Consider the following 18,463-nt stretch of genomic DNA (forward strand, 5'->3'; position numbering starts at 1 on the left):
GCCAACTAGCTGGGCTAGTTGCTGCTCTAATGAAACGTCCGATTCCTCCCAGCGTGCTGCCTACAGGAAACAAAAACATCACACGCACAAAAAAGGGTCGAGTTGTGTGTGGTGGTGCTGTTGCTGCAGGAGGGCGGTGTTAGCCATGCGCGCTCGACCGCCAATCGTTCCGTCTTAGCATCGATTAAACTATTAGCCTATTAGCACAGGTGTTTCACCAATTTTTCTGCTAGTTGGTGTTTTGAAGTACGGCAGTCAGCATGGCATAGAACGTCTTGAAAGCTCGAAAGAACGATAAAACGGGCTGGTTGGTTGCCGTTCATACTTTTTTGTTGGGCCATCTAAGAAAACGACGGAGACATGCAAACGCGGACAAACGAAAGGGGCGCAAACTTGCAACAGGTTTATTAATGGCAGGAAATGCTCTCTGCTGTAGTGGAACGTCTGTAGCACTATTTCATTGAGAATGCGGAAGAGTGGTGCTTGACATCGCTCACAAAAGCCGCTTTGCACTACCACTGTGAGCTGGATAGCTAATCAATTAAAGTAGTTACACTTTCTGTCTTTCTTCCTCTCTGTCTTTCTTTCTGCATTTCTTTCTTTCCTTTGTTTTATTTCTTTCTTTCTCTACGTATTCAGCAATTTCTTGGAATTTATATTGCATGCGATACTGGGTCTACTACTCCGCAAGTCTTCCTCGGCGCGTACATCTTGCGGACTACTACGGATGACAATTGCCCATTTTTGTAATGTACTTGGGCAATTTTGTACTAGAAATATAAATGATCGAAGTCCTTGTAAAGAAGGCCTTGCATTGAAGTGGGCGTTATGATCATTGGATTGAGTCGGGTACAAAAGACAGACACCCGCAAGGAAGATGTGAAAAAAAAAAACGAGCCCGTATGCTACCGGGAACACACAAAAAAGAACGAACACCCACCCACGCACGCGCCCACGCGCTCAATCAATCACGTAAAAAACTGCACCATGAATATTTTGATGGTATAAATGCGACAATACGAAAGAGGAAGACGTTTTGCTGAATCGGGTTGGGGTGTAGACTCGTGCCATTTTAATAGTTGTTCAGAAGCGCCAGCCTCTGGACAGTTTACCGCTGCGGCCTATCACTGATCGAGGAGGGCAATATCCATTGGAGGTAAAGGGTGAACTACTTCAGTACCATCTGAAGGAATGGTATACAGTGTGGTCTGGAAACAAGCCGCCGGCATTAGGCACCCATTTAGGCGAAGTCATTTTGTAGCGCTGTCGTACGGTACGAAATGCGCGGTGTTGAAATTTTTTTCTTCAAAAGATCCACACTTACCTGATGCTGGCGTGAGAAAGACGCTTAGAGGAAAGATTTATATCCGTAGTGCTGTCTATATACGAAATGCTTGCGGGGCCAAAACGTGACATAGACACAAACTCCAACCCCTACCTCCGGCTTTCTTGCGACCGGCTACATGGTGGTGCGCTTTATCGATTCGTGGCACCTGTTCGGGGCGTGTGTATTTACGGTCTCGAAGCCCTTCTTTGAACTTATAACTGCATCTCGCCGACGCTAGAAGGGTCCATGTGTCGAGAACCATTGTGAAAGGCATACATACTGCCCAAGAAGTGAAGTACACACAGTGGAAAATGACTGACGACGGGCTGTGAAAGCTGAGACGTGTTTTAATCTTTCTGTTTTGGCCATAGTATGAGAACATTTGAGTTTACCGGGCACCGAATGGCATTAAATGCTTAGATTTATTTTTATTATCGCACGTCACCTTACGATTAAATTAAATTATGGGGTTTTACGTGCCAAACCCACGATCTGATTATGAGGCACGCCGTAGTGAGGGACGCCGGAAATTTGGACCACCTGGGGTTCTTTAACGTGCACCTAAATCTAAGTACATGGGTGTTTTTGCATTTCGCCCCCACCGAAATGCGGCCGCCGTGGCCGGGAGTTCGATTCCCGCGACCTCGTGCTCAGCAACCCAACACCATAGCCACTGAGCAACCACGGTGGATGGCACCTTACGATAACAGCTTTTCACCTGGGGCGTATTACACAGGTTTCAGTTTTTTAATATTCTTGCTAAATTACATAAATATTTCAGGCTTCAGTGGAATGAAAAACATGTTTCAAACATGGATGAAAATTATTACAGCCTGCCGAACCGCGCCGGCGTGCACAAACACGGAAGTTCCAAGAAACGTCTTCGTGAAATAAATTGCTTGCAAAAATGTGTGTTTTCTTTCTTTTTTTACTGTTGCTATCAACCTTGACTTGATGCTTTGCGCGGCCAACAATGAATTCAGATTCAAAGTAACTCCAAGTCGTACATGACGGGGAAAGTAGGAGAGACGGTAGGGCTCGTCTTGTTTGTATACCTGCTTTTGTTTCGTCCAAGGTGTGCGCTTGCTCAACCTGCAAGTTCCTTGACTGCTTGTATAGCTGGGTAGCTGTAAACAAATGTCTCTGTAAACATACTAAGTGACAAGCTTCAAGTACACAGTTATCAAAATGTCCTAATTTTTCTGAATTTTGGAATGGTACAAAAAAAAACAGAAATAATTTATCTGTGTGCACGCATTATTTTTTGTTTTTGTAGCCGGTTTATAGGTTACATGACTGATGTCAACTGTCACATGCCCTATTTTATCATATTGACCGAACAACATGGATTTTTCGGGAAAGCAATTAACTAAAAAAAGAAAGCGCTTTGCACAGGGTTCGAATTTCATATGCTGTAGGTGTTTCGTGCTTGTTATCCTGCGTAGGAGGCGCCCCTTACATTTGGCTTATACAGCAGGTACGCAAAAAATAACTACGCTCTAGTTACTTTATATTCTTATTCATTCGTGCTGTTGCATTTTTCTGCCTTTAAAAAAAACTCTTAGGAGATCGGATTTACCTTAGGTGATCATATGGTAGACGGGTCTTCGTTGGATCAACTTCCGAGGTTTAAGTCTCCTAGCAACAATCGCTCGGCTTCAATGATCTTAAGACCCTGCACTTTTATTCCCCCATTATCTAAACAGAATTCTGATACTCCTCACTTTACTAGAATTATGTCTGCATTCAATGCATACTAATTTCACGTGGTGCCTTTCTAGCGCACTTAGTCCACCAACTGGATAAAAAGCAATGTGTTCATTAATCCTTGTGCGACCCACATATACATCGTCCCCTTTTTAGCTGCTGACAATTAATCCGTCGACAGAAAAGTGCAAATCGTTGTCGCTAAGATTAGGATCACTCCAGTGCGTGTTGTGCGCTTCTCTACTGCTCCAGCTTCCGAGCGGGAAGAACGGTGCATTTTAGAGCAACGCATTTGGAATTCTGGAAAGCTTTGTCCCACCGAGCATGCGTACATGTGTACTACTTACGGATGTTACAAGGTAACGTTCTTATGATACACGAATTGTCAGTGTCGTGGCCGAGATTGCCGCGACGCTACGTATACGAAACGCGACGCTCCTGCCGGACCGGAGCCTGGTGATGTGGAGCCGAGTGAAAGATCTCAGTTTTGTCGCACAATTTTATTGAACCGTCCTGACATGACCGAACGCACTTCATATGTTTGCGAATAAAATGCTAAAGTAGGCTATTGATCTATCATCTCCTGAATTATTTTAACATACTACCGCCACACACTTTGTTGTTAAGCCCTTACAACGTAGAGAACACGACAAATGAATACCTTTTGTCAGTATTTCTTCTAAATTAATTACTATCTAGACTTCAACTTGATTAGTACGCGCCGTCTGGATTGCCCATTATTTCTTGTCTTTCTTTCGATTAAATGTGTTTGCAGCGCTAGCCGCGTCACGGCATGACGTACACGGCGGAGTGGCAATCTCTGCTTGCCTTTTCGATGCCTCCCTTAGACGTACACAACCTTGTTGGGTGGATTCTAAAATCAACGCTCGGCGATATATATACTAGTAGTAAGTGGATTTTGCAATGGGCCATGCAAGCTTATTTCGACAAATGAGAAGCACAACTTCGCGGTTATCTTAGGTATATTTACCCAACAGTTTCGGTCGATGGACCGACCTTTTTAGGTGGTGACGACTTATTCTTTGAATTTTTCTTGACATATCGTTTACGAACAGTTTACGAATACGTATCCCATCAAAAAGGTCGGTCCACCGACCGAAACTGTTGGGTGAATAAACCTAAGATAAACGCGAAGTTGTGCTTCTGATTTTTCTATATATCCGCACCGAGATGGTGACGACTGATTTTTTAAATTTTGCTTGCCATATAGTTTACGAACAGTTTACGAATAGTAGCTGACACAAATGCTGGCTGCGGCATAGGTGCGTGCGAAAACTTGCTATTTGGTAAGATTTTAGAGCTTGACGGAAGAGCGAGGCATCCGTTGGTATACGCGCCATGGCGGCCAAGTATATAACGCATTAAATATCGTTACGTAATTTAGTGCCAACCCAGCACTTGGCATACCAAACAGTGATCTTGTACTAAGTTTTATGTCTACCCTGAACTGCAGCACAAAGCTTATTTTTCAAGGTAGCTCAATTTTACTGCATTACTTTGATGTTTGCTAGTTTTCATTGAATTCTGGTGGATTATTTTTTTTTACTTTCTCTGAAATTCCGCATACTACTTGCCAAACCGCTTGAAACACTACTGCTTAAAGGTACGCTTAAAACTGCGGAAGAACAGCGGATAGGATATAAGCTTACAGGCATACATTTAATTGTGATCGCTCGTCATAAAGCTTTTGACAGTAGAAATGCGAGAAAAGTGAGCCTAAATAAGGTGCGCTCTACATTATAGAATGTAGGGAGATAAAAGCGCAATACATATCAGTATGTTTAGTGGTAATCCGCGAACTACCCATTTCACAAATCACTGGGTCATAAAAGTACAGCCTAAGGTCGCAGCATCTACAAACGTATCCATAACCTCTAATATGATATTTCTTGTGCTGATGTTTATGTCAAATATACTTCAGCAACGAGTAAGCGCTTTTGGCTCACGTAGTCATGCATAAACGCATATAACCTTCAGGCGAAAAACATGTATACACAAGTGCTTATATTTCACTATGCTCCATGTTCACTAATTATTCTGCATGCAAATAGCCAACTATCGCATGCTTTCTTTTTTTTTTCTCACTCGCAGTTCTTGACACCAACTACGACATGCGGTTCTCGGACAAGCACGTGGTCGCCGGCAATCCGGTTCTGCTTCAGTGCCCCATCCCCAGCCATTTGGGGGACCACGTGTTCGTGACGTCATGGCAGCGAGTCGACGGGTACGTCATCACAAGGAACACGCATGGTGGTAAGTAGCATTGTAACCCAGTGGCAATGGACGACCTTCTTGGAATGATTCTGTACGTGAGCTTCTTTCCACTCGCACTCCGTCCTAAATATGTGTCTGCACACGAGGATTGAAGTTGCGCTACTGCGTTCCAACCGAGCCAGTTGCACTTGGCCACCAAACCTAGTGAATACCCTGCGGCCTTGTCACCCACGTTGGGCGCTCGACGCACCGGACTGGTTGCAATGAAATAAAGATCAGCGAAAAGAACCACCCGCCAATTGTCGACGCTTGTTACGCCGCACGACGCTGCAGTGCTTCCGCCGTGGTGGCTTAGCGGCTATGGTGTTGCGCTGCTGAGCACGAGGTCGCAGAATGAAATCCCAGCCGCGGCGGACGCATTTCAACCGGGGGCGAAATGCAAAAACGCCCGTGTCCCGTGCATTGGAGGCACGTTAAAGACGGTGGTCAAAATTATTCAGGACTCCCCCACTACGGCGTGCCTCATAATCAATTCGTGGTTTTGGCACGTAATACCCCAGAATTCAATTTCATCTTTCCGACACCCAGATCAAAATTCAATAGGTAGACTCGGTAGTTCATTTTGGACGGCTAAAGATAACGCTGAAAGCACGGGCCCACGGAAAAGAGCAATGCGAGGTCGAAACATTTGCCACCACTGAAGGTGCTCCTAGAAAAAGGGCGCTAAGGTTTAGGATGGCCTATTCAACATTGGTAGTTATACTACATCACAAACTTTGAATCGGTACCTGTGAAATTAGCATACATGAAACCACAAAACTCTGTCTCTTGCTTTTTTGGTTTTTTTTTCTTTGTAGAGTGCAGAATGATGCGTCATTGGGCTGTGCTTGAAAGTGAATGTATACAAAAGAAATAATGCTCAAAGTAAATGATATAAGATAAGCATGTTCTACAAGGCGGGCGCCTTTTGACATTTTCTTTTTGTTTTTGTTAAGTTGAGTTATGAGAAAAAAAATGGAATATGGGCCATTTTTTTATTGTTTAACAATGCGAAGTAATAAATGTGCTTCGTAGTTGGCAACGCAAGCGAGCAATTCAACGAACGGTGTGCAAAACACTTGTTGTGCACGCGTGGCAAGTACATTTTACTGCTTTTATAATTTGTAATCTCATTTATATATCTCCAACAAAAACTGTTGTTTTGTTCCTAAAATGATTTTACCTGTGCACCAGTGAGCGACATGTTTGCGTTACGTAATTTGAACCCGCAGAGCATTTTGACCTGAGGCGTTCAAACGTCTGTTTTCTTGAAGCAATGATGTCCAGGAAACTTGAAACAATAATTTTTTGTTCATGTCGTCGCTACATACGTTGTTGCATGCGCAGTGTTTACTCTTCCTTCTCTGCATGACAACATATGTTAGAACTCCCTGCAGAAGGCATTTATAACGATAATACTTATTTAAACAGCCATCCTCTTCGCGCGCTTATTGCCCATCTGTCTCCAAGTATCCATCTTATGAAGAGCCAGCTAGCTGTAAGCACATAAAAGTTTTGACGATATGAAACCACCTGAAAACAAAGAGCTGAATACGCAAAGCAGCTTATGAAAGATTTCCTCGGCCGCTACACAACATACCGCTCTTCATTCAGTGCATTTCTTTTCTTCTTCTCGCTCACGGAAGTACCAACAGAGAGCAACAGGTAAAAAAAAAAGTTGCATGGTAAAACAGATCGGAGAATACAGCCTCAAGACGCAGTGTCAGAATACAAGCAAGAGCTACTCTACAACCGTTTCCCGTATTTCTCCGCTTCACGACGGCTTGCTAAAGGAAGGTGAAACACTGTTCTCCAAAGAACTGCGTCGATTATGGCTGTCTCAGAACCTAAATGGCGCATTCATTCTTGAATGCCTCGCGAATGCGAGGTTCAGCTTTTCTTGCCTCCGTTGATCGTGCTTGGAGGCAGTCGTCAATTGTTCCAGATATTTATGCTTTCTTTCACACCGCATTCCCTGCAATCGCTTTACAATAGCCAGGAAGCGTACGCTACTTCGCTATTCGTGCACGTCTATAGGTGAACTTCTGATTCATATCTCTTTCTTTTGTTGCCTAGTGGCAAACAGCACATCACTTATTGCCTTCATGACGTTCTTCTAGCCTTTGCTGAATGGAAGGGAGAAAAAAATGTGCTTCAGGCTCTAAAAGCCTCTGGAGTGCAACAGCGCTCCTGTAAATAGATCGAAAAAAAGGAAACGGTTGGAGAACAAGCGCAGAGAATGGAAGCTGCAGCATAGTGTCGATAAACGGCGTTTCGAGGCAAAAGTCAGCGGCGCCGAGAAGGCATTCGTTTGCATAGCAAACACGATGGCATCGCGACCTTAGGAGGGAGGTTTTTAGGAATCCCAGCGAAGTTGTGATGTTGACGGTCAAAATCGGCGCTCGCTGCGATCTTTCGCCGTTGGGCGCCATTTTCTCGGGCCATAGATGTTCGAGCTCTTCACTGCATGGTTACAGAGATGCGTACTTCGAAGGGCCAAAACCATCGTTAAACTAGGCATGAGCTTGCTGCGTCTAATTAATGGCGTCAGTATTGGAAATGAGGCAACACTCAAGTCCGTGTACCACATTTCAGTGACGTTCATTTCCAAAATTTCTGTACTGAGGCGTCAGTAAATCATCACTGCTGACAGCCTAATTTCACGTAGTGAACCTTATGCTGCATGCATGTTTATCTATAGGGTTCACGTACTTCAGGAAGCGGAATAGTTATGGCTTCGTAGAGCGGAACAATATGGTCTATCATCTAATTAAATGGATGGATTAAAATGTTTTATCGTCGAAAATGAGTTGAGGCGGTACAGTACGCCGCGTAGCGATAATTGATCTAAGCAGAAAAGGTATGCGGCTAGCTCATGCGATAAGCTGTGGGAACGCATAATCGTTCATATTATTTAAACTATTGTGGAGCAAATGAAAGGAGGTGTGAGGACCGGGAGTGTGTACTATTTTTAGTTGATACAATCCCCTTTAGTTCAGCACTAGGCCTGAAACACATGATTATATAAATGCCATGTCTGACAAGCAATAGTCTCTCTTACTTCTGTGCTCGTCTTTACCATACAAGATGATTAATGCAAATACAGACATCGTGTTTTTAATTCCCAAACCATTTTCACTTGCATAAACCCACGGGGAAGGTGGTTCAAGTTCATAAATCATGAAAGAATACACGTAATTTTATGATGTGCTCAAGAATAAATATTCTCCGTATTCTTAAACACACACACTGTGACAGTAGGGATAGAGCACAAAGTGGGTCTACCTTTTACTCTTAATTTTACTCCATGCTACAATATACGTTATTCAGCAACCTTCAGAAAATTGAGGAGCATCCACCCCTAAACACACTTATTTCACGACCTCGATGCTTTTTATGTTTATATCACAGTAAATGGGAAAGAAAGACCCTGTAACGTACATTATTTCACTATACTACCGATACCGTGTTACTCCTGGTGTATAGTTATAGCCTGAGAGTACGAGAGGCCCATCGACCGCTTAAAGTAAACACGTCCTGGCGTCAACATCCGGGTTGTGAAATTCAGGCACGCCCTAACCACGAACTGCACGCCAGAGCCACTCAGTGCACAAGAACGTAACGATTAGTGGCTATTCCATTAGGCGCGCTTTCTGCAATCTTGTTTATGTTTTTGTTAAAAATACCTGCGGCAGTAAAAACCTATGGTAGCAAGGCGACACTGAAGACACTGAGCTGATGACGGCAATATTTCAGCACCGGTGGTGATTTTTGCTGCATGAATATTATATGTGTTGTTTTTTTTAAACTTTGTTAACGGACAGGAATCGAGCACGACACTGGAGTGAACGAAGTATTGATCCAAGTTTTTTTGGGGCGTATCTGCCCGCATCTCTCTGCGCATTCTCGCTCTTGTTCTTTTTTCAGGATTTTTTTTTTTTTGAGCACTGATAAAGGTCAGGATCGATGAATGCAACAACCTTGCTCAGTAGTTCGTCACAAGTGCTTTTTTTATGGTTTCTTCCTTCATGACTTGTCCAAAATATCTCAAAAGAATTTTTCCTTCTCGCCTTTCTTCCAATCTTTCTCTCCCTCTCTCGTGAGGGCGCCTGTGTACCACGCTTCGTCCTTCGCATTCGGAAACTCAAGATAAGAGAAACGTCCACCTTACTGTTGCTGCCATTGGATTTGTCGATCACGAACAAGCTTGCTGCCCAGTAGGAGCAGTGTTTGCCGCGAGATCGAGCTGTAGGTGGCAGCAGTGTCACCGCGTTAGTGGGAATAAGCCGTTTAACTGCGCGGCAGCGCTTCGCTGTGAGCGGTTTGGGTCGATTGTTGGCTGATAAAACACGCTGACTGCAGCACACTGATAATACATTTCTCTATAATACCAAATTTCGGATGAAATGCACAAAACATTCCTACGATGCGTGAAAGAAGCGCAAAACACAGTTTCTGAACCTGTAATTTTACTTGTTATAAACGTGCTTGTATTCCTGTGCAATGAAGTTAAAGTAGGTAATTATTGAGCACTGTATACTTAACCGCTTGTAAGCATAGATAACCAGCCCTTTCTTTAATTCTCTTAGATTTAAATCATGTCCCAGAAGTATTTCTACGATTACAAACATGCAGAATGCAGAAGATATGGCACATAGACACATATATTTTATTTTGAAGTACAGGTAACATTCAATTTTTTGCGTACAACGCACACAATAAATTTCGACGTGTGCCCCTTTCGTTGTCCGAAGGATATCCAGGCGATATTGCAATTTCACCCATGTGTAGGTCAACATTTCTTGAGGGATGGATGCTATGGCGTTAGTAATTCTGTGCCATAATGCTGCGATGTCGTTCACTGGTGTTTAGTAAACCTGGTCCTTGACATAAGCCCCTATGGATGAAATCAAGTGGTGTTATGTCCGGTGATCGAGGACCCTAGCTGATGTGGGCACCACGTCCGATCCATATTCCCGGAAATGTATCCAAATAGGCATGAACATCTACCCCCAATAAGGTGGCGCACCATCTTGTTGGAAAATTAAGTCCGCAATTTCCTGAATCTGTGGCACAACAAATAACGATAACATATCAAGGTAGGTATCGGCTGTGATTGTCGTTCCACAGAAAGCAAAGGTGCTATAAATTTACTGTGCATAAGACCGCACACACGCTCAGCTTAGGGCTGTCTCTGATGGTCGCACACAGCGTGGGGATTCTCGGACCCCCAGATCTTAGCATTGTGGCATTTGAAAACTACGTTCAAATGAAATGTGGTCTCATCTGAGAAAAGGACACGTTTCAGATAGTCATCATCTTCCTCAATCTCAGCCAGCATGGCAACAGCAAAGTCATAACGAGCACTGTAATCCCTTGGTTGGAGAGACTACACGATCTGGACTTTGCACGCATGGAAAAGAAGTTGTTTATGTTGGATGGGTGCGGTGCACTGATGTCTTCGGAATATGCAACTCACGTGAGGCTCTGCAGACCGACTTCTTAGGACTTCTCACGAAGACAGTGAAAGACGCCTTCTCACGAAGGCGTCTCTCACTGTCTGAATTGTCTGCGCACTATGTAGGTCCAGGCATGCCTGTTCTAGCGAGATCACGGACGCTCCCTGTTGCCTTAAACTTCGCATACCACATCGTGATGATTTTAAAGTCTGGTGGGTGTGTATGGTATGCCGTCCGGGATGGTCTCTAGACATTTTTTTGGGGTGAATGCGTCCCGTGATACCAGAGGACACATTGGGCTTCCTCCTGGTTTGAGTACATGTTGTTAGCAAATGGTGTCTGATTCCGCTGTTGTTACGTCACGGGCCCTGTAACAAACAAAGTAACAGTGAGTATGTATGTGCACACAAAAACTTGAACATGTCACATGCAATTCAAGATAATAGGCACATGTATACAGGGTGTCCCAGCTATCGCGCAGCACGATTAAAGAAAAAGAGGAACGGCGTTACGCGAAGCAAACCTAGTGCGTATTGTTTCCAGTGCAGTGGAGTAGCCGCCAGTAATTTTTTCGTTACTTAGATTTATTAGCAAATTGTAATTAATTATCTAACTCGAGAAGCTCTGTCCTAATTGTCAAAGTGTTAATGAGAAAATTGCAGAGCAACATGAAAAACTCCCGATACAGCTTTCTGTTGCTCAATGCGTGCTACATAAATGTGTTTTTCTGAGTGTGAAAGAAGCCCGCGAATACACGCAGAATTGCTGCGCGACTGGTCGCTCGAGGCACTTTCGCGGGCTCCTTTCACGCTCGGAAAAACACTTTTATGTAGCACGCATTGAGCAACAGAAAGCTGCATCGGGTGCTTTTCATGTTGCTCTACAGCTTTCTCATTGACACTTTGATAATTAGGACCGTACTTCGAGTGGTATAATAATTAATTCCAATTAGCTAATTAAATCTCACTAACAAAATATTACTGGCAGCTACTCCACTGCACTGGAAACAATACGCACTAAATTTGCTTCGCGTAACGCCGTTCCTCTTCTTTTAAATCGTGCTGCGTGATAGCAGGGACACCCTGTATGTATATGTCATATTGCCTGCATTCTGCATGTTAGTAATCAGGGAAAGGCTTCTGGGACGCGCTGTACAATAAAGTACACAGTTCAGTAAAACCAGGTACGCCGCTACAAGTGGCAGTGCACTTGCAGGATAGCCATATGGCCTCACACGAATCGCCATGTGGCCTCAAAACGTGACATTGATAAGCACAAGTTACATGATTACGTGCATGATATTTATGAGAAAAAGTTCCAATTATCTGTAATGGCAAACCTTTGAGGTTGTTTTCTTTAAGTAAATAATTGCCGATGCCTTCCCTCTAGCTAACAACGCCAGGCTAAAGATCGCATTGTAATGCCTGCAACAGTATTATGACGTCCTGCGTATTGCGACCACCATGTCAAACATTATCCTATTCTAATATTCTCTTTCTGCTTATCTTTTGTAGCCAAGTGCCGAAATTCAATTGTGAGGCAAAGTTATTTCTGTGTAGTGGGATATCGACATAAAAGAAGGGCACTTAGGAGCAGATAAGGATGGCGCACTCACTGTTATTGCAGCGCAAGGACTACATTGCAAAGCGGAATGCTTCTCTACACCACAAAAAAAAAAAAATGCGCACTATGATTTCACGCTGCACTGCAACCGCGTACAAACCATCACTAAAGGATAAACGTGCCGTACGCACCCATTTAAACACGTATAGTGGCTAGCATACGACGCGACGCATCTTCTACACTATGCGTTGTTCAGCCAATGCACGCCAGGTGGGTGACTCCGCTCGATGTCAAGGCCAATAGCTTTCAAGAAAATGAAACAGAAGAATTTCAAAGATGACAAAAAAGGTAGTGTAGCTCTCATCTCGTGAGCTGAGTTCTACTGGTAAGCAAAGATTCTTGCGCCTAAGAAATGTATCTATTTACGTGCACCCACTGCGGTGCCCAACCTATGTGGCATGGCGCAGCTGAGCTCCAGGTCGCGGGCTCGTTCCCGCATTTCGCCCTCGCCTAAATGAGGGCGAAATGTAAAAATGCTCGCGTACTTTTATTAGGTGCACAATAAAAAAACCGAAGTGCTCAAAATTATTCCGGAGTCCCCGACTACAGCGTGCTTTATAATCAGATGGTTGTTTTGGCACGCAGCACCTCATAATTTAATTTATTTTCTTTTACGTGCAGCATGGCCACACAGCGTTCAGTTGACGGCCGAAAGTGACGAAAGAATTGAGAACGACTGCGTCGTAGATTGCGTAGGCGTCACCCGGCGTTGTCGGATACATTCTGTGGCGTACATAAACAGTACTGTGATATCACTCATGACGTGACGCCACGTGATGAATACATCGGAAGCGCGTTTGATGTAAGCGTAATTTAAGCGTTACGATAGCAATGTAAGTGTTTATGCTAGTTTCCTGCAAGCAATCTTAAAGGGCGAAACATTTCTGGCACTTGATTAAAACATAGGAATTAACTACTGCTTATCAAGCGTTCACTCTAAAAAATATGTCTATGAGTCTTACTGTCATCGATGTCTTGCTTTACTAAAATATGGTGGAAAACGAGATATTTATTCCCGCTGCCTGCTAATTAAGTAGAAACGACACTGAAGCACGGTGCAGCTACGGGTACTTGGAGCAGTATTTTCGGAATATAAAGCAAAGCAGTAACGAAAACGATTGCTAGAAGGATGTCAGAAATTTATATGCAAAAATCCGTATCCACAAAGATTTAGGTCTATATCCCACCCCACAAACAATAATGTGACACATCCTTGAAAAAAATTTGTATTCTTCTTCCTGAAATAAGGAAATACGAAAAATTTGCTTGATTCCAAGTTCTATAACAAATAATGAACAAATGAGAAAGGTGATTCGAAGCGAAGTACTAAAATTGAATGGGCAACAATTGTAAGTTATTGTTTACCTATTTTATCTTTTTTTTTTCATTTTTATTTACCCTAAAGGCCCATCGGGCATTACATAGGGGGGGGGGGGATACATTTTTAGCACAATGAACACCAAAAGTTACATGCACACAACAAAGAATATAGCGGTGCTAATAACACTTGCATAAACGCTCTTGCATAATAAAGTATACATAGAATTCGTCCACTAAGGTGGGAATATGCAAACGAAAAACGGAAATATTTACAGAAAGCAATACAGCAATTTCAACATGCAGATACTGAAGCGTGCGATGATTTATTTGATACATCATGACAAAATAACTGAAAAACACCGTAATGAAAGTTAGAAGACATGCCATTCGCACGTGTCAAAACTACCGAACATCTTTGTGGTTACGTCAATGGCTTTTGGTAAGCGATAAGAATTGATTTAGTGCTTCTGAAAATTTATCGGCATTTTCTTCTTCAGCTACTGATCTCGGCAACTGATTCCACTCCTGGATTGCCAAATGCAGAAAGGAAAAACGAAGTAGGTCGGTGCGGGCAAATGGTTGACGAACTTTAAAAGAGTGGTCCAAGCGTGGAAACATTGCAACTGGCGTTGTTATTACTGTGGCAGTGTAAGGTGTAGGGTTGTGATATATCTTATGAAAGAAAATTAAACGAGACGCCTTCCGTCTTCTTTCTAGTGTTGCAAGGTCAAGGCTGTCTTTGATTTTAGATACACTTGAATAGGAAGGGTAATCCGACACGATGAACCTAGCAGCTTTGTTTTGTAATGATTCTAGCCTGTTCGTGAGGTATGCTTGATGAGGGTTCCAAATAACTGAAAAATACTCAAGTTTGGATCGAACGATTGATTTGTAGGCAAGAAGTCTTGTGTCCTTATTAGCTTGGCGCAGTGTGCGTCGTAGAAAGCCAAGAGTCCGATTTGATTTTCCAATTACCCAGTCAATATGTGTGTTCCAGGTCAGATTAAAAGTTAAATGAACACCTAAATACTTAAATGACTCAACTGGTTCAATTGCCTCATTATTTATTGTATAAGTGTGCGACACAAAGTTATTACAAGTAGTAAAGCGCATTAGTTTTGTTTTCTTGGCATTAATATTCATCTGCCAATCACGGCACCACTCACTTAATTTACGCAAGTCATTATCTAATTCTTGACAATTGCCATAGTCAGTAACAACATGATAAATAACGCAATCGTCAGCAAATAGACGAATTTTTGAATTAATACCAATGTGAATATCGTTGATAAAAATTAAGAACAACGTTGGCCCCAATACTGAGTCCTGGGGTACACCAGACGTGACAGGCTCGAAGTCTGACACAACGTTTTCAATCACTACCGCTTGGTGCCTATCACATAGATACCCTTGAACCCAGTCAATGACTTTATTTTCTAGTTGAAGAAGACTCATTTTATATATCAGACGTTTATGGCCAACCCTGTCGAAGGCTTTTTCAAAGTCAATAAAGACTGCATCAGTTTGTATTAGTTCATGCAGGTTGGTGTGAATTTCAGTAGTTAGTTCGAAAAGTTGCGTCTCACAAGAGCGTCCCCTTTGAAAACCATGTTGGTTTGAAAATATAATTTTGTGGTCGACCATATATTCCATAATTTGAGATGACAGAATATGTTCTAACAGCTTGCAAGTGACAGATGTCAAGGATATCGGACGATAATTTGTCATTTCATTCTTATCACCCGTTTTAAATATCTGCACCACGTGAGCAAGTTTCCATTCATCAGGGATTTGAGTCGCATCTAACAATTGTTGGAAAATAAGCGCAAGTGTAAGTGCCGAGTAATGCTTAGTAAGTGTTAGTAATTTTGTGCTAATACCATCGGGACCAGGACTCGAGTATGATGGCAAACGTTCTATAGCTTTTTCAACTCCATTCGATGTTATAGTTATACGAGGCATTGGAGAGGCATCACAATCAGGTGCACTATTATTGCTCATCCCGTCAATATTAAGGGGCTTTTCTTTGACAAAAACGCTGCAAAAATATGAATTAAAGGCATGCGACAAATCAGTTGCACTCAAGGGAGAACCATCCGATGAACATAGCTGAGGTAATTCCTTCGAAGGCTCAGGGGATATCACCTTCCAAAATTTCTTTGGGTTGTTTTTCAGGAAGTTTGGCATGTCCGTATCAAAGAACTTGTCTTTGGCATCCTTAATCCGTTCATTTCCGTTCACGACTTTTCTAAAGCTGATCTTGATAAGGTAGAAAACGAAATGGAGAAGTTCTATTCAGATTTTTTGTTCATTTTTATTAAGCTAATGGCGAGATCCGTTCCTACTGTGAAATAAAAAGGAAACGTGAGAAAAAGCAAAACACAGTAGTATTACAACATGGAGGAAGAAAAAATAAAGGCAAGATTCTACGGCTCTCTCAACACTTGTGTTTTGTTGAACCGGGTGCGCTATACAGACACTCTTGTCTCTGTAGTAAAAGTTCCAACTACTTCATGCTAATAAAAGCGCTTCTGAATGTACACCGGTTACTATTTAGGATATTTATTTTCTTGTAATATTTTATTTCATCTGATGTTATATTACTGCAAATATTGGCAAGAGAGCTGCATCAAACCGCTTGACGGGGCCAAGGAACAACGTGCTCGTGACAGAGCACAAAAAATATCGGAATAATGTGTTAACCGACTATCCCAGCCGATCTAAAAAAAATGATCGAAACAGCGGATTGCAATTATCCAGCATTACGGCATTCCTACGAAACAGCGACAATTAAGTGGAACATTTCTATCTGTATTTACCGCGAACAATACGTAAACATACATCGTGATAGAAAAAAAAATAGTAATTTGTGTTCAGTTATTAAGCCCGCCTTATACCTTTTACGCAGATGACTATATAGTGACGACTGACGGGCAGCTCTACATTCGTGAGGCCCGCGACGCCGAGGAACTGCTGCGCTACCGGTGCCACACCGAGAACACGCTCACCCGCCGGAAGAAGACAAGCTCAAACTTCGTACGCCTGCTCCTCAGGGGTAAGTGCGCGATGTCTGCAACCGCCTAGCCTGTTTCGTTATTTGCTCTTCCTTTTCATTTAAGTACGGCGCGCTATTTTTCCTGGTAAAAGCTAGTTAGAGCTAGAGTAACTGCTAGAAATGAGAAAGATTACGACGCTGAAATTTGCTAGGCAGTATACAGAGCGGTTCAACGTGACAAACGCTCAGCATAACAGAAAAAGCAGCAGAATAACATACATTGTAGAAAACAGCGCTAAGACACGGACAGAAGCAAGAAGACAGGTCGAGTGCTGGCCTGTCTTCTTTCTTCTGTCTGTGTCGTTAGCGCTGTTTTCTACCGTGGACGCATACCAAAGATCTCGCCTTCGAACCCTTCTAAGCATAACGTACGTCTGGTTACAGCAGCTTATGTACACGCTGTGTGTGTTTATTTACGTTCTGTGTCGGTAATGTCGCGCTATGTTGGTAGTTATGGTTAGTTGTGTGTGTCGTCTCGTCAGCAAAACTGGGAATTTCGATGCGCACTGTAGGGCTCTCTTCAAAGCTTTCACTTACTTAGGGAGCTGTCTATGTCTGTGCATTATTCATTTATTCTCTTATGCGCGCTCCGCTATTTGTGTTTGGAGCTTCGCACGTGTTCGTGCTCTTAAAGTGTCTTCAGCGCTGTTCACTGTTTTTTTTTGTGCTTTCCATATTGATTTGCTTTTCGGCGAACAGTACAGCCAGTGCCACTATAAAGGCGCCTACTTCCCCTTTAATTCATGTCAACAAAAAAAAACTAGACATAGAAAACCTAGTCTAACAAATTTTTTTCTCTCGGTAGCCAGGGTAAACTTAAACTTATTCCTTATTTGTCCAAGTAATCATTTATGCTATAAATATTTTTGTTAACGAGAGATGAAAGGCGACACAGACGAAGTCACCTGTGTACACAGGCGTGTCGTAGTTAGAATATTTTGTCGACAGAGTTATGAAAGCATGATGAAATGTTTGGAACTTAGTGGGAAAATATAAGGAAGTACGGCTGTTGGTAAAAAATAATGTTTTAATGAAGGAACCTAATCGGGAAATGGCTAGTTGCTGTTTAGTTTTCTTTGTATAAGCATTTATTAGCTATTTACTTTTTTCGAGCTTGCAGGCACATTCGTGTTATTACCAACCCTTTAGCGCTAAGATACCCTTGAAAGTTTTCGAAGAAATACATAGCGGAGGCGGATAGAACAGGAAACGAGTTCGAACACTCGAATGAATTGGAAAAGGGTGAGTCTTAATTGTTCCAGCAAATAGTATGGTGACTAATCAGAGCATGATTCAGAAATGTAATGCAGCAGTTAATATTTTATAACAGGCAGCTTGGCGTTAAGCGATGTTTCATACTGTAATCATGCCGCCGTTGCATGTCAGTGAATATGCTGTGCTTCTAAATCATTAACTGCTCTAAACCCCGCTTTCGCAGATGTTTATGCACAGTCTCACTTTGGGCTGGGATGCAAAAAAAAAAGTTTACGCTTGTATGATTCAATGTCCCACAAGGAACTAACTGGCTATTGAACCGAAGAGCTCGCGCTAAGCATCAGAACGCCATCGCCATTGAATGAATGAGCGCAATTATTACAGGAAAAAGCAAGCAAGCTGAAATAACATGGCGGTGATCACTGTGGGAGAATGCTGTTAAAGTGTTTTAACTTGGTCCTGTTGGTTCGTGTTAAGTTAAAT

At 42.6% G+C, this 18,463-nt stretch overlaps 1 protein-coding gene across 1 annotated transcript in view; it reads left to right on the forward strand.

The window, feature by feature from the left end:
- LOC119448681 (Down syndrome cell adhesion molecule-like protein Dscam2) overlaps positions 1 to 18,463 on the forward strand; it is a 251,508-nt gene that overhangs the window by 159,656 nt on the left and 73,389 nt on the right. Inside the window, exons 3-4 of the mRNA XM_049665697.1 lie at positions 5,147 to 5,308; positions 16,619 to 16,765. Coding sequence (XP_049521654.1) covers positions 5,147 to 5,308; positions 16,619 to 16,765 — 309 coding nt within the window. The remainder of the gene's footprint in view (positions 1 to 5,146; positions 5,309 to 16,618; positions 16,766 to 18,463) is intronic.

The sequence above is a fragment of the Dermacentor silvarum genome, chromosome 4 (assembly GCF_013339745.2).
Source record: "Dermacentor silvarum isolate Dsil-2018 chromosome 4, BIME_Dsil_1.4, whole genome shotgun sequence".
NCBI lineage: Eukaryota > Metazoa > Arthropoda > Arachnida > Ixodida > Ixodidae > Dermacentor > Dermacentor silvarum.